The sequence below is a fragment of the Periplaneta americana genome, chromosome 7 (assembly GCF_040183065.1).
Source record: "Periplaneta americana isolate PAMFEO1 chromosome 7, P.americana_PAMFEO1_priV1, whole genome shotgun sequence".
Classification (NCBI taxonomy): domain Eukaryota; kingdom Metazoa; phylum Arthropoda; class Insecta; order Blattodea; family Blattidae; genus Periplaneta; species Periplaneta americana.
In genome coordinates this window covers 27077488-27094946 of record NC_091123.1, presented here as the reverse complement: position 1 = coordinate 27094946, position 17459 = coordinate 27077488, and the positions used below count along the sequence as shown (strand labels likewise).

The following is a 17459-nucleotide window of genomic DNA, read 5'->3' as shown; positions in this document are numbered from 1 at the left end:
ATTTGCATAAGATTATTTGGCTGTGGCCTTCAAAATCTAACTAAACGTAGCCTGCGAGACTCGATCTTAGCTTTGCTTAAAAGCAAGGTATATAAAAAGAGTCTAACAAAGGAAATAAGTGCTGACGTCGCTTAGTTCAAACAAATTGAACAAATTCATAAAAATACTGTCAACACAGTTATATGACATTATTCGTACGCCACTAGGTGGACCCGTCGCAGAAATTCAACTTCGAACTTCCCATAAATAGTACTGCTAAATCGGAATGATATTCATCATTTGTTTCCAATCGAATCGATCGATATATTTCAGGTATCAAGAGTCCACAGATTCATTTTATACTTCCTCATTATGTGACGTAAATAAAAAGGAACACGCATGAAAATAAATATAGAGAAAACTAAAAATTGTGATTTAATAGTAAAAAAGCTGACAAATTCTCAATAGCCTAAATAACAAATATTTTGCTACTGTAATGTTGAAGAATTAACATATTTGGGAAATGTGATCAGTAAAGGAAGATGAAGCCAATATAAAGAATGCTTATTGTATCCAATCTGGAAGTCAAGCTGCGTATTAGGTCTAAGGCGTACTAAATTGAAGATTTTCAATAATTAATAGTACCGTCAAGTAAATTTTTTATAGGTCTGTGGGTGTAAAATCTGGAAGAGAAGTAAAATTACCGAAAATGTATTGCAAGCATTCACGAATAGGTGTTTATGAAGAATATAAAGAATCAAATGCTCAGAAAAACCTCAAAGAACTACAAAAATCAATCAAAAAGATATTAAATTAGAAATAAGGAAGCGAACGATGATCTGGATAGGATACACATTAAGGAAAGGAATTAACCTAAAAAAATGGTTTTAGACTGGAATCCTCAAGGGAATAGCTGACTGGCCGAACAATTTTTTTTTTGAATTTACAAACTGTCTGCAGTGTATTATATCAAATGGCTGAAAATAAATTGAGGCGCTCAGCGCACAAATGGCTCAACCCACAAAATTATATTTCTCCTTTACCTCTTTGTATTAGTGCGCGAAATGCGATAACAAACTAAACTTGTGCTGAAATCTCATGGAAGAACTGGGATTGATGATTGGGCCGATTTACACTTTGAAGAGAACAATATGAGGAGCTCTTTAAAGCAATAAATTCAATATCCAAATTTTGTGGGTTGGGCCATTTGTGCAGTGAGCGCCTCAATTACTGATTGATTGATTGATCGATTGATTGATTGATTATAGGCCTACATTGATGTGAGGTTGTTTCATAGAGATTGTCGATTGTTTCTTGATGAAACGAAATATGATCCAGTGCATATTGTAACAAATTATTGAGGTTTTGTCTTAGTAGTGAAATATTTGTTACGTGTAAGTGCACCATTGAATTAAGCCGTGCAATTAATACATTATGTCATATGTTTGTGTATCCAGAAAACAAATATTAATCTTCTTATTTCCGTGCATATTAAACGAAATCATTTATGTGTTTTCTTCTAATCGTTAAAAAATAATTATAAGTAGTCATAACCTTCGCAACATGATGAAGGAAATGTACTGTTGCGAAACTCAATGAGAAAATATTGCGTCATATCCGTGACACTCATTTTCCTTTACTAACTGTACGTTTTGTTATTGCAATAACTCGTATTTTGTTTTTCACGCATTTAAATACCCATAAAATAGTATCTCACAATATTGAATAACTGGGCAATAAAATAGGTCGCAACCCGAAATGAACCCCTCTGTTCGCAAGAACACAATATCACAGTCTAATACCATACAGTCACGAAGCTTGAGGCGATTTTTTACATTTCTCGCGATACAGCGCTCCAAGCGGTTAGCAACTGAGAGTACTAGGAACATTAGGCTGTACCGATATATTTCGCATTGTTTGTGATGAGGCAATAGTAGCGATCCTAATGGCTAGCAACTAAAGTTCAACTGTCATTCGATGCATATTCCCTACGTATTGAGCTTCGTAACTATATGTATTACACTGTGACAATCTGGTCTATTTCGCATTACGCCATGGTCAGCTTAATCCACTCATCTTGCAGAAAGTAAACTGCGAAATTCTCCATTTTACTCCGTGTTCCTTTTCGCTTTATCTTGTTTGTTCATGAATGACGTTACATAATTCCAAGTTTCATATCTGTAGACACTTCAACTCTTGCCACACTCTTGATAACGGGAAGGTAGATAAAAGTATGAAACATTTATAGAAACAGCTATCATTGCGTACAAAAAAATATTGTAAACTTGACTAAACCTAAGGGGTGTGGCAACAATGAAAGACAGTTGAAAACAATGACCAAAACATTTGCTAGCAGTGAAAATAACAGTTGAATAACGATAGTGGAATTGAGAGCAAGATGGCAGATACGAGTAATTATTCGCTTGAAGAGCGTGTGCAGTCTGGATAATGAACACATCTCAGTTTCTTGCACTATATCTATTAATTTATGAAGATATGCCGCCTATTCAATGTCACATAAAATAATAAACATTTGCAGACATAAACGCACATTATCAAAACATTTATAAACAACAACAATAATAATAACAATAATAATAATATCAACTTATCTATATTATTTTTGCAGCCACTTCTTGGTTTCCTCCTTTTTACATTTGAACAATGTTTATCATTATCTTCACGAGTCTTTATAAAAGCATAATAATTTCTAAATTTTGCTTCTTGGTGTCCAGATATAATTAAGCTACAAATAATTGGTATTGTTAAATTTGTAACATCTTTGCTAAGAAATCTTAAATGTACAAAAAATATTGATATCTTAATAATTATCACATTTACTGTAAGAATTTTATCTAATGTACAGAGTGAAACGTAAGTAAATGTCATTAATTTCAGAGGGTTACTCTTTGAGATATTTCAAACAAAACAGTTGAATACAATATTTTGCTCGCTTTATGCTTCCTTTTCGAGATAATTATTTTATATGAAACATTTCTGAGCGTGTTTTTGAAGAGTCATTGATTTAATTTCCAGTATGTTCAGTCAATTTAAGAGAACAGTGTATTACGATAATAAATGATTCAAAGGATTTTAGTTTTATCCTTCAAATATGCAGAAATTTGATTCGAACAAATGTAACTTTTCGTTCTGCAAAGCAATTTTAAAAAGTTACATTTGTCCCGATAAAATTTCTGCACATTTTAAGGACAAAACTAAAATTCTTTCAATCATTTGTTATCATAACACACTGCTCTCTTAGACTGACTGCGCATATTGGAAATTAAATCAATGGTTTTTCCAAAACACGCTATGAAATCTTTAATATAAAACTATTTTATTTTGAAAAGGAAGCAAACACGAGCAAAACTGTATCAAACTTTTTTTTTAAATATCTCAAAGAATAACCCCCTGAAATTAATGACATTACTTACGGCTCACTCTGTATATTGCATGTATCATATTATACAGAGTGTTTCCGGGCTAATGTTACAAACTTTCAGGAATAATGGGGAAAGACACATGTATCAATTTGAGATAGGAACCCTGGTCCAGAAATGACTGAGTCGAAAGTTATAAGCAAAAATAGTTGTGTGGAAATAATTTTATTCCTCTGTACACCTTACAGTATTTACGTGTATTTATCTGTACATCTTACACATACTATATTCATCTGACGTTGTTTACGTTGTATACTTAAAGTATTCCATTCAGTGCGCTGTCTGAGGGGTGGCGACAGGAAACTACACTAAAGCAATGCAGATAGCGTAATGTGTAACGGGCATGGTCGGTCCTAATGTGCACGTCTGTAGACAGCAGTGTATGTGAAAAATAAACCTTGTAATGCTTGATTATAATTGTTTTCTAATAGGCCATGATGTCCAACAAAGGTAAAGATGCCAATAGAGTATAAAATAATAAATAAATACCAGCCTGGAGTCGTTCAGGTTGATATCCATTCTTCTTGATTGCAGTAATTTTTCTAATCTTCGATGTAGAAATGTACAAGTTGAAGTGTCCAGTCGATCAGTTCTAGTGAAATGGAGGAGTACACGAGAGCGGAATATGCAGACCTGATTTTCGAATACGGATGAGCCAATATGGGAACAGTAGACAAGCTCACGGATTGTATCGGGGCAAGTACCCAAGTAGGAGACATCCGGCCCATAACAACTTTCCACGACTCTTCCAAAGTTTAAGGGAAGGAGGGCACGTGGTGCGGAATTACAATTCCATTTCCACAAAACTATTTTTGCTTATAACTTTCGACTCAGTCATTACCGGATCAGGGTTCCTTATCCCAAATTGATACATGTGCCCTTCCCCAACATTCTTGAAAGTTTGTAACACCAGCCCGAAAACACCCTGTATACTAACCTATAGCTAATTGGCATTGTTGTTGGTAAACACTTTAATAATGAAATATATATATATATATTTTATTATTATTATTATTATTATTATTATTATTATTATTCAAAAGAGTTTTATTAATTTTATTGCTAAGTTTTATACACCTGACTAATACGTATTTTCCTCGTTTCCTTTCAGGAACTGGTCTTGAGTCCTGCAGTTATGACAGAAAGCACAGCTAGTCTGAGGATAGAGAACTGTTCCAGAGTGCGAGTCATGTCCCGCACCTGGGAGAATCACCGAGAGGTGCGACATTTGGATTTCATCAACATCGGAGAGCTGGTCATCGAAAATTACGCGTTCAGCTGGAACGAGACCCTGGCCCTGGAACCGATCCCGCAGCCGGGTTTGGTGGTCAGCATAATCAACTCCAGCATCCCCGAGATTCCAAGCTACAGCTTCAAGGGCCGCTTGACCGGCATCATCCTGCACAATGTAACCATAGGGACAGTGCGCGCTTTTGCCTTCGCCAGCCTCTACCACACGGAGAAGCTGGAGTTGACAGACTGCACTGTGCACAACTACGAGGCACAAGCTTTTAAGAAGTTCTCGCTTGACAAGCTTCACATAAATGGAGGACATTTCAGTGGAAACGTTCCTAGCAGAACTATGGTCGACATAGAAGTCCGTAGTGATCTAATAATAGAAAAGGTGTTCATCAACAACATTCGCAGTTTCGCTTTCATCATTCACGGCCCTAAAATCTTCCGTCTACAAGACACCCACATCGATAACATAGAAGGAGAAGCGTTTTACATAATAATGCATGGAAAAGTTACCATACAAAATAATGTGTTCCAGAAACTCTCTAAAGGTGCGTTTCTTCGTATCAGTGTTGACGGGTTTACACTAAAGATGAAAGATCGACAGGCAATGAACTTCGAAAACAATACTATAAACAATTTTGAAGAAGGTTGTCTCGCGTTCAACAGATCAAGCTTCAAACCCCTTTTGGATCACATTCTTCTTAACGAGACTTGCTCCTGTGTTCTTCTTGAGTCTTGGAACTCTCAACTCAGCTTTCACCCAACTCACCACGATTCAGTGCCGCAGACTGACTTGTCAGACGCATTCTGGTGCCGGAAAGATGAGTCCATCAAATATGGGGAAAAGTACATTCACTTTCAAGACTTCAGTCAGCAGTGTGTGTTATCAACTGGGGCGCATGTGTTCCTCATTGTGATAATAGCGTGTTCCCTAGCTCTTGTCGCTGTTATTTTGATAGTCATATTTTTTTGCTACAGGTGGCGATCTCGTCACCAGAGACGATGGATCAATGTACCAACAACTCCCAATAACCAAACCAAGAAAGCAAAGACAAATAATGTCAGTGGTGTAAAGGGGCAAGACTCCAAAATCGCAATGGTTGTACCTGACGGTCGAACGTATAGAGAAACAGAGTTGCATGTTATAGTTGAACGAACAGAACCAATAGCGGAGCATGAATTTGTAGATATGACTGTTGACGAAAGGGCCATGAAAAATAGGCAGTAAAAAGCATCGGCCAAATTTGACTGAGGTATGTGTCTGAAACAGACCTGCCCACTTCTTTGAAATTATTCTTCACTTTATTTAATATTAATATAGGTTATTTATGCAATTTGTATAAAACATTCTATTACATTCTGAGCAGTAGAGAAACCTTCATTTTTTTCAGCTCTTTGCTCGCTAGTCTTTTTTTCTTGCTTAGCTTGATATTTATATTCAGTGTTTTTTTTTTTTTTTTTTCGATGGTACGCACTGGTATGATGCATCGTTTTCAAACAGATGTAACCATTTTAATCTGAATATACTCTGTAGTTGCGGGAAACATGCCACTCATTCTAGTGAGTTAACATACACCGTAATTTAGAACAACGGATTATAGAGTAAATTCTATATTTCATTCATTCATTATTAGCACTACAGCCCACGAAGGGCCTGGGCTTCCTTAATCAGTAGAAACCATTCATCTCTATCTTGAGCCCGTTGTCTCCATCTCTTGCATCCAACTCTCCGCAGATCATCCTCCACATCCTGAAGCCACCTCAGCCTTGGTCTTCCTCTCTTCCTTAATCCTCCTGGGTGTCCATATAATGCCCATTTAGGTAATCGGCCTTCTGGCATACGTTCAAGATGTCCCAACCATCTAAGTCTGCCTTTCTTAATCAAGGAAACTATACCCGGTTCTCCATACAGTTCCGTTAGTTATTTATTTGTTCTACTTCTAAACTGACCATTTTCAAAATGGGGACCATATATCTTTCTCAGGACTTTTCTTTCCCAAACTGCTAGCATATTTTCATTATTTATTGTTAAAACCCAAGCTTCGCTAGCATATGTAACCACTGGTCTTAGAATAGTTTTATAAATTATTTTCTTTGCAGATCTGGATAATGAACCGAGTTTAAATAGTTTTCCAAGCCCAAACAGGCACCTATTACCGGCCATTATTCCTGTCTTTATTTCTGAGGATATATCATTATTGTTTGTAATCATTGTACCTAAATATTTAAAACTTGTACAATTTTCAAAATTATGGTGATGAAAGACCACATTGTCCTGCTTCTGTACCTCTCTTCTGGATGTTTTCATATACTTGGTTTTCCTTTCATTTATTTCCAAACCAAGCAAAATTCTATATTTAAAAACAATAATATTGCAGTCAATAATAGTTATAAACCTGCATCTATATGGTTCAACTATCCATGCGTATTATTCATGAAGGATATTGAAAGGCGCAAGTTGAAAGCGAACGTCCAATAAGACGCATGCAGATTTTGTGCCTACATGATACTCTCTGTTGAACGTCATCTTCACTGCGTAATAAATGACCTTAAACTTTTAATTCTATTAAGGCTGCTCTATTATTTTTATTGCTGTAAGTTTTGATCTTGGCACTCGCGCTTGCGATAATCTTCAATAAAGCTAATAGTACTTGCAGCTATTTTAAGCTTAAAAGGTCAAACATCAAAACAAAACAATTTTCAGTTTACTCACGGACATCTAAAACAATCAACTGCTCACTACATTCTATTGTTGAACGAATTAACGCACAAAATACTCACCGGCTGCATAAGCTATTATTTTAGTGAAAAAAGGCATGCACTATTGAATGCGTTTTGTGCCCTACTGCATGCATTGCTTGCATGTGTAAAGTAAAAGGAAAGTTTAATCGTGTAGATGCATCTTTACAAAAGGGTTGAGTATCACACGAGAATTGCACATGTATTACTTACTGGTATTATTTTCCTACTACTATTTTTTGAAAATAGAAAAAAATAATACAATAAAATCGTTTAAAATCTCACAGTGCCACAAAACTCAAATCAAATGGCATTTGAACTATGTTTTCATAGTTCCAGAAATTCTTGTTTATGGGCCATTATTGTTTTGTTTCACGTATTGAATTTTATTGTAGTTTGTGAAATTGATAGAAAATAATAATGGAAATTGGCGAAAGCAATTGAGAAGTATTTTATTCTTGGGTATTCCACCAGGCATCGCAAAGAATAGTATAAGGAAAGAATTGTTCCCTGAAAAATCGAGACAACGATCTGAGCGAGAACGTGAATTGTTCACAGGTACATGCAAGAAAAAAAATGATAGTTACGTTTACTGAAAATGTAACGTTGGCTTACTTTCTAGAAAAATCTAGCGATGAAGTCTTCAACTATATGGTCAATTTAATTAGTGCCAAAATAAATGGCCTTTTAAGAAGAAAATCTGTTGGATATAAGCAGAAAAAAACAACAATTCAGCGTATTGACGAGAGAGGACATCATTAAATAATATTTTCAATAATTTTGTATACCTATTTAATTAAAATTATATAGGCTTAAAATGTTTTTGTTGAACTTATAAAACTATCCAGCAAAGCTGTGACTATCAATTCTAATCATGGAGGTTTCCGATGAAGTAGTATAAAACCACATTTGCAATTCAATTTCTAGAACTAAATCGCACTGGGCATATTTATGTATGTAATACCTAACTCTAGTCATTCGGTATGATGTACTAATGCAATGTTTCATATAAGATGTGAGAGGTTCAAGGATATTTACGATTAGCTTCTTTTAGAAAGAAAATTAAGGGTGGTTCCCATGTTGTAGACTTAGGCGTTTAAGTACGGTCTCTAAAAAGAAAACTTCCTAAATATTTGTTTACGTCAAAAGGCAACTATGGCCGCATTCAGAAGAACACATCAATGAATAATCTATTATCAATCGTCTGCTGAATGCGCGTAAAATAAACGATGAGGAATTGGACGTCATTTTTTCCATCGCTTTTATAATATATAATCGTGATTTGTTGACATAGGTAATCGATAAAGATGGAGAAAGAAATATCACATGAATGTAATAATATGATTTATACAGTGGTTGGAAGCCAAGAATATGATCAATTGCAAAACTGTAAGTAAAATATTAAATTGGCTATATTAGTTCGAACAGTTCATCAAAATATTTTAATCAACTATTTTATAACAATTTGTATAACCAATAATTGCGTAAATTCAAAAAGTCGTCTTCTTCGCACCTCCATTTTAAGATAAGTCCGTTCAGAAAAAAAAAAAAAAAAACAACGAAACTGCTCAGCGTCACGTGACTGATGAGTGATTACCTAGCGATAACTTGTCGATGTGTTCTGCTGAATGTGGGCTACGATAGTCATCACCCTCACCTTTCATATTAATTAATTCTGCTTTTTAGGTTCCGTCACCGCAAACAGAATTCTACATAGCAGACTAGCTGAGTCCATATCTGGAGACAAACCAAAATTACCACTTAATTCCGGTCCCAAAAAATACAGTAAATACTGTACATATAACAGCGAAGATAGAACAAACATTAGGGATGGCTTGATTAATTCAACAGTCAACGTATAGTTTAAAATCTTGTGGCAATTTTCTCAGCAAAACAGAATAATATTCTTACTTGTTTCCATTCAGGTAACGACCTTCTTATGTTTTCATTACTATAAAGTTTATATTACTCACGCTCATTGCCTACAGATGAGATGGGAATGGCGTTTATATAGAAACCGTAAAACATAAATTCTCTCATTGTGCCATATCTGAAGACTCATGAAGATTGTTTCAGTTCTTGTGGTGCTTTCTCCATAGTGCCATACTAACCAAATGGAGTATAATTATCACCCAATACAAATTATTACCATTATTTAACTTTAAAATTTGTTAGTTTACTATATCACGTTAATTTAGAAATATGCATAAAATATTCAGAACTTCCATGATAATATTATATTCGAAAAGTACCAACAACTGCAGAATAATAACATTACTGATGTTTCACATTTGAACAGTACCTTCATAAACTCCATATAGTAGATCGTGAAACTATTTCTTCATAATTTTATTGCGAGTCCGGAAAGAAAATTATACTCGACTATCAAATCATATTCGACTATTACTTGTGCGTTCAAAATAGGCATAATTGTTAATGAAATCTAAAGAAATTACAAGCAACAAATGATCTCTTAATAGAAAACAAAACCTAGAAAACGTTGCACTAAAAACAGTAATAATGGTAGAATTTAATAGTTAGTATTTGTCAATGTTATATTAACATTGTAATTATTCCAATAATGAAACTGAATTTGTCATAGTGAAAAGTCTATGTAAAACCCAAAGATTATGTATGTAGCAAGTAATAAGTAAATAGTAGCATATTATAGTCTTCAATTAAACAACGATTCCCAGAAATGATAATACTATCATCAAATCGGATGCAGAAAGATTTTTCTTTCAAATATATATATATATATATATATATATATATATATATATATATATATACATACAAGAAGATTCTTTCAGTAATCCAGTTATATTTTAGTCTAGATAACTTATTAAATGGTATGTCCTCAACAGATATGTATTCTTTCAATAATGTGAATTTAGGCTTATAACCTATGTTGAAATGTTTGTTCAAGACAAGAGAATATAGAAATGTGTGAAGTTAAAAACATTAATGATGGTTGAATCAGTCTGTTTTAAATGTAAAATAAAACGACACAGTTGGTGCTACAATACATTGTATGCTATTACTTTCTCATTATATACAATAGCGGTAAAGTATATTGATGCCCATTACTTCTACTTTCTCTCAAACCCCTGCAATAAAAAATCTATAGGTAAATACAATCTTATCACCGTCTTCGATAAGAAGAAGTGGGTTATGTTGTGACACATTATCCGTTTATCTTTCCCTTCGTCTGCCGCCTGTCGGTTCATTTTTTGCCTGTTGCTATGCCCATTCATCTGTTATTGAATACGTACATCCTTTTCCTCCACCAATGGGACGGATTTTACTCGTATTCAATAAATACCTTGTTTATTCGCGTATTTTTCGCACTTTTTGAAGGGGAAAAATCCATGTTGAATCTTTCGTACACTACTTTTAACACTTGAATATAAATAATTCATTAAATGGCGATCTTACTCGTGTCAATTATGTAAGCATGTGCGGCTTACAGCTGTTTCGGTCCCGAAATAAAGGTGCGTAAATTTCGCGATAAAATATAAAAATGACGACATTATGAAGAACAGCATTTTATTTCAAAGAACTCCATCGGAATTGGAATAAATCCCATTCGTCTGCTAATTCTCACCCTTTAGAACCAATCAGGTCGAGAGAAGGAACAAACCTGATGACAATTGGGTGTTTAGTGACCTTGGCAACAAATAAACTATTATCATAACTGATCAATGACGGCAAGCCACGGGGTGCGCCATACTTTCCTGTTTTAACTGACCGATTAAAATGAAAGTAAAAAGAAAATTTAAATAGGAATTTAAACATTTGGGTGCGAAAATTACGCGGGAAAAAAAATAAAAAAAAAAAGTCCAAAATTGATGTTTAAAAATTACGCGAGTAAATGAGGTATTAATCTAATCAGTCTATTCCGGAAGTACAGAACATTACAAATATCAGAATATTTACTTGCCTAATAGCAATATTTTATTTGAAATCACTATGCAAAACTGGCCTACTAATTTTTCTTTTAACTTTCTTCACCTTGCATTTAAGAAATTATGAAATTTTAAGTGCTCAAGAATTATATCAATAATGATATGATTTGTCACCCATCGCATGTTACTTTCAGTGCACTTTCTCACGCATTTCATTTGCATATGGGATACGCAATTTATAGTGACTGCCATTCATTTCATCTGCTTACACTTCACATTATTCTTCTGACAAAAACTTTTTGTGCATTAACAGTTTGTTAATCTTAAATATAATGAGAAAGTATGTAAGATTCGCATTGCACTCTGTATTATAATGTTAAATCTATGGCTATGTATTTTCCTTGTTGTATAAAATGTGTCAAGAAGTTGTACAGTGCAAATATGTGTTACAAAATGAAGTTTAGGGACTGGTATTGATGTGTGTAATCTTTAAATTCTTTAATTGACACAAACTGTGTAAATCTTGCAACACAAGATTCACAAATTGATTGTAATAATGTTTTGTCTTATAATAATTTCAAATTATCTGTCCATAGAACTTATATATGGGTATTAACGAAGTTTCATATTTCACTAAAAATAGAATAAATACATTAGTTTATCAAAATGACGACGCATACACTTGTAACAAAATGATATCTTGAGCTATGTCAATGGTCGTCAGCACACTCTGAAATGGGTAATGGGTAAGGAGTGTAACGGAATATGCACCTTCGTGCAGAAGGGAGAGGGAGAAAGCATACCTGCCAGCAGCCATGGATGCACGCTAGTAAATCTCTTATTCACGGATAAGAGATGCTAGCCCGAGGGTGCACTGTGCTGATGACCACTGAACTATGTTATAGAATGGTAGAGTTTTATTGGTAGGGAAAAGAAGACCTCAGTATCTCAGCAGGATGTATAATGAAAGAAAAAAGCTTTGTATTTGACCTACAATAAGTATTTATAAGGAATGTATCTATATTTGTACAACGAATCTATTCCCTGCTTCCATGAGTCAACCTTGCCTTCATGTTCTAACAGGCAGTCAGGCAAACAATTTTCCCTACTGCAGTTCCAAATGCTGTCCAATATTTTTTTTAACAAAATCCCTATTTTAATTTCACTTCATACCAATTAACCATATAATAAACGTGTTATATGTATTAAATCCCTATTATTCGCATATTTTTTGTAAAATTGATATTATTTCCGATAAGTGAATTCTTAAAGTTTTTACCAGATAGTTCTTTACACATTTAAAATGAGAACATGTCTTCATTCACGGCAAAATTAAATGTTTTACATTAAGAATTTTACATTATTCAAGAATAAGGAAGAAAAATGCTCGAAGAGAAAAAAAATTAGTTGAAAGATCCTGGGAAATATGGGGGAGGGGGGGGGGGTTTGGAACCTTAACTGAGGGAGATGGATTTTTAAGGGCAACAAAATTCTCAATATGAATTCCTTTGGAAAGGAAGTATAGCTGATCCCTCTGTCCCTGAATGAGAAGAATCCAGAAAAAAATTTACCGGCCACATTTCGCTCATCTCATTGTTTAAGTCTGGAGTAGCACAATAGGCCCATATGGACTGTCTAAGAGAGTGTGGGTTTGTCCTATCCTCAATTTATAACACATACTACCTAATATCCATTTTGTAGAATTATGGTATGTAAGATAAACCTGCTTCTCAGTAAAATGCCCCAGAAAAAAATTCACTGACTAGATTTTCCCACATCAGAATTGTAGTTTCTAGTTAATGTTCTCACATGTAATACAATCTGATTCATTTGGGGAGACATAAAATGAAATTGCTATAAAAATTATATCAGGAAAGATGCAAAAGTTATTTCAATTCCAATATGACGTTAACACAAGGGAGGTTTGGGAACAAATAATGAAGTCCAACTGTCGCAGAGCAACGCCTGAATAAACAAAACGCCATTTACTACAAGGCAACTGGTGAAGTGTATGTTGCAAAATTTGAAAGTGTAACATCAGTTCAATGTCGTTTTAACCACGAGTATGATATTCGAAGAGCTCTGAATTACAAGTCGATAAGTTATGGTACTGCACGTCTGTAGAATGTAGATCTGTCAACGTCTTAGACGATTCTCGATAGAGATAGCTACATGACATACAACTTGTCAACGGTACCTGAAACTTTACTGTACCTCTATCACACGCAATGTGTTCAGGCATTACACTTTGAGGATCCTCAGAAACGGATAACATATTTTGTTTTTTATACCATGCTACAATAGGAAAACAACTTGGACATGGTGTTCCAGTAGGATGCAACATCAAACATTGAGGAAAAGAAGTTCGTGAATAACATTCGACATCAACTGCTGAGGTCGTGGTAGCCAATTACATGACTCCAAATTCTCCAGACCTGATGCCATCCGATTTCTTTATTTGGGATTATGTGAAGAATTATGTCTATGCACAGCAACTCAGGGATATTAATGCTCTCACAGCAAAGATTGTCTACACTTTTGGAAAAACTATCCCTGAGATTTTACATCACACATGGGAGAAATAAGCCCCACTATATGAATTGTGTTCTGTACGCAATGCTGGCATGTTAGGTCGAATGTGGACAAAATTCACATCCTTCTAGAATGTACAATATTTACAGATTACTGAAAAATAAATAGTAACAATTCTCATGTTACAGCGTTTTTATTTTATATCTTCCCAAACGGATCACCCTGTATTGATTTTATTTTAGTCGGTTATTTAACGACGCTGTATGAACTACAAGGTTATTTAGCTTCGATGAGATTGATGATAGCGAGATGAGGCCCAGGATTCGCCATAGATTACCTGGAAATCACCTCATGGCTGGGGAAAACGTCGGAAAAAACCCAACCAAGCAATAAGCCCAAGCGGGGATCGAACCCGCGCCCGAGCGCAACTTCAGACCGGCAAGCAAGCGCCTTAGCCGACTGAGCCACGCCATGGCCCCCTGATTGAAAAATAAATAGCAACAGTTCTCATGTTACAGCATTTTTATTTAATATCTCCCCAAAACGGATCACCCTGTATTATTTATTAATGGCTGAAAAATAAATAGCAACAGTTCTCAAGTTACGGCGTTTTTATTTTATATCTTCCCAAATGGATCACCCTGTATTATTTATTATGGAGTGTAATGAATTCCGTCTGATAAGTGCTTCATATAAAAAGTGGAATTCAATTTGACACACTACCAAAATTTCACAGTGGTTTTAGACGACCTTAACTGAAAGCAATGGAAACATTTACTTCGTCATTACGCTAAACTTATATTACATTCTATATATGTAACTGCAGGCTTTGGCTCGTTTAGTCATTCACAAATCTTTAACAATCCAGAATTTATAAACTGTTCTGGTGTGCGTCTGCAATCCTTTGACTAATCCTGGAATTTAACGACTCTGTCTTAATGTATTGTACTATATATAACTACATTCTGGTTCCAATTGGCCCATTCAGTCTACGTCATTTACATCAAAAGAGTGAGTTAATTAATAATCCTGATATTTTAATCTATTTCAGAAGCTTACTCACAATCCCTTTGATGATATTTTCTGCCCCAGATGTATGATACTAAAGCCACTCGATGTCTGTTACTTGTAGTAAAGAAATATGCAGAGCTTTTAGAATTCGTAATTAAGAATCACACACTGCCAGTCCCCAGACTTCATATTTACGAATTTACTGTTTCTGTCAATGTTACTATATCGCTTAAACAATGCTTTTATGTGACTGTGATACTTATTGATTACCAGTTTTCCTGTAGGTTACATATGTTATGACTTAGAATTGCATTTACGACATGTTTTAGCTATTTTGTTATCGATGTAGCAGGATATAATTTGTTGGGATAAAGTTACAGTTTCAGATCATCCAGTTTTTTGAGGAAAAATAAATGGTGAATTTTAAAGCATTATAAATTCATGTTATTTTTCTTTAAGTTTTAATGAGATAGACTTTCTTGAGAAATAAATATTTATCTTCTGATTAATGTTAATTTCATTTTGTGAACCCAAGTCAAATAATAATTCACCCTTAAGGCCCATTCCCACTTAGCGGAATTGAATTGAATCAAACAGAATTTCTTTTCACAATGTTTTTAAATGGAAGATAGCAAAAATCAGCTCGTCGAATCAAACCCAAAACAAATAGAATTCATGAGTTAGAATATTTATTCCACTGCTGGAACGAATTTCTTTCTTCGGGTACGATTTATGTTCTCGTGAAGACTTCGTGAAAAAATGAGCCATAGCACTTTTGGTAGCATAATTTGATTATTGAAAGTTATTGCTGAAATAATATGTATACAGAAAATTATAATTAAAAAATAAACGATGAAAGATTAATAACTTTTGTTCAAAATTATCTGCTATTTTATGACAAAACATAAAAGTACTATTGTAATAATTATTCCCGTGATAATGCTTCAAGCGAAGTAAGTAAATTAACCGAAACATACGGTAAAAATTAAAATCTGAAGCAGCGCTAAAGGACGAAATTTTGTTTAATCTCTCAGAATATAGTAAAATAAAGTGAAATTTCCCCATACGTATAGGCCTATATAGTTATAATATCATGAATCCAGTATTTCCTTTTCTTTTTTTTGGAGATTTAGTTCTCCTCTTTCCGTCTCTTCACATACGAGTAATTATGCTAAACCCATTATGCGATCCATTTTAATCTGCAACATGTTTCAGTTTGGTTTGATTTCACTAAATGTGAGCGGGCCTTTACAGTTCATTTGTGTTTACGCAGTTTATGGATGAAAATGGATTAAGGTAAGATATAATTCTTGTCATAAATTATTGGTCATCAAGGTTGCTAAACGCTATCTCTTATACATATTTTTCTCTCGATGACATTACATATTAAATATATTACAATACAATTCGGCGTATTAAATCATTTAAATTAATTACGTCTTACAGAAATAAAAAAATTAGAGAAGCTAAGATTCATAATGGGAAAACTTTCACGGAACTGAATGAGAAATAGGACCATTTTAGAAGTTGAAGATATGAGAGTTAGACATACAACATCTAATACAAAATATAGGTGAATATGAAATTCCATTTATTGTATGAAGAGATACTGCGAGAATATTTGGTCATATTCTTCAATAAATTCTCAAAAGTGAATCTTCCTATGAATTATTCAATCATGAGACATCACAATACGTGCATCTGTTGACCTAAGGTTTTCTCCCTTGAGTTGTAGGGATAAGAGCAAAAAACCAACTCTAATTTGGAATGGAGGTAAATTCGGGCTAAAATGAAAGAGCTTTTTCATTATCCTTAGGTACTGAATTATCCCTGAAGTAGGTCTTACGTGTTATGAAATAGTACACTGTATATATTTCAAGCATCAATATATGATAAGAACTCTGAGAGTTAGACGAACAACATCTAATACAAAATATAGATTATATGAAATTTCATTTATTGTATGAAGTGATACTGCGAGAATATTTGGTCCTAATAAATTCTCAAAAGTAAATCTTCCTATGAATTATCCAATCATGAGTAAATCTTCCAATCAAAAGTAAATCTTCTATGAATTATTCAATCATGAGACATCACAACACATGCATCTGTTGACATAAGGTTTTACTCTCGAGTTGGATGGATAATAGAGCACAAAATCAACTGTATTTTGAGGAATCGAGGCAATTTCGGGCTAAGAGCTAAGAGCTTTTCATTGTCCTTAGGTACTAAATGCTCCCTGAAGTAGATCTTACGCGTTAAAAAATACGCTGTATATATTTCAAGAATCAACGTATGATAAGAATTCTTGAGAGTTAAACATACATCTAGTACAAAATATAGATGTACACCCTCATGAAATTCCATTTATTGTATAGAGAGACACTGCAAGAATATTTAGTCATATCCTCTAATAAATTCTTAAAAGTAAATTTTCTCATGAATTATCCAAACGTAACATTTCGACATTACCAATTCATATCTACTCAATGACAATGATATTTTAAGAAGGATAAAGGCACTGCAAAGAAACGTCATAATATGTCCTATGCTGTATGTTTACGGCATGTTTATTTTAGCCTGATTGTTTTGTGCTAACGTCAAAATCCAA

The 17459-nt window shown here is 34.1% G+C and overlaps 2 protein-coding genes across 6 annotated transcripts in view; one reads left to right on the top strand and one right to left on the bottom strand.

Moving 5' to 3' along the window:
• The window catches only part of LOC138703010 (uncharacterized), a 56298-nt gene extending 50178 nt beyond the window's left edge, over positions 1 to 6120 (top strand). The window contains exon 2 of the mRNA XM_069830505.1: positions 4531 to 6120. Coding sequence (XP_069686606.1) covers positions 4531 to 5886 — 1356 coding nt within the window. The 3' untranslated portion in view covers positions 5887 to 6120. The remainder of the gene's footprint in view (positions 1 to 4530) is intronic.
• hiw (MYC binding protein highwire) overlaps positions 1 to 17459 on the bottom strand; it is a 507580-nt gene that overhangs the window by 406048 nt on the left and 84073 nt on the right. The gene's annotated exons all lie outside the window — the stretch shown is intronic.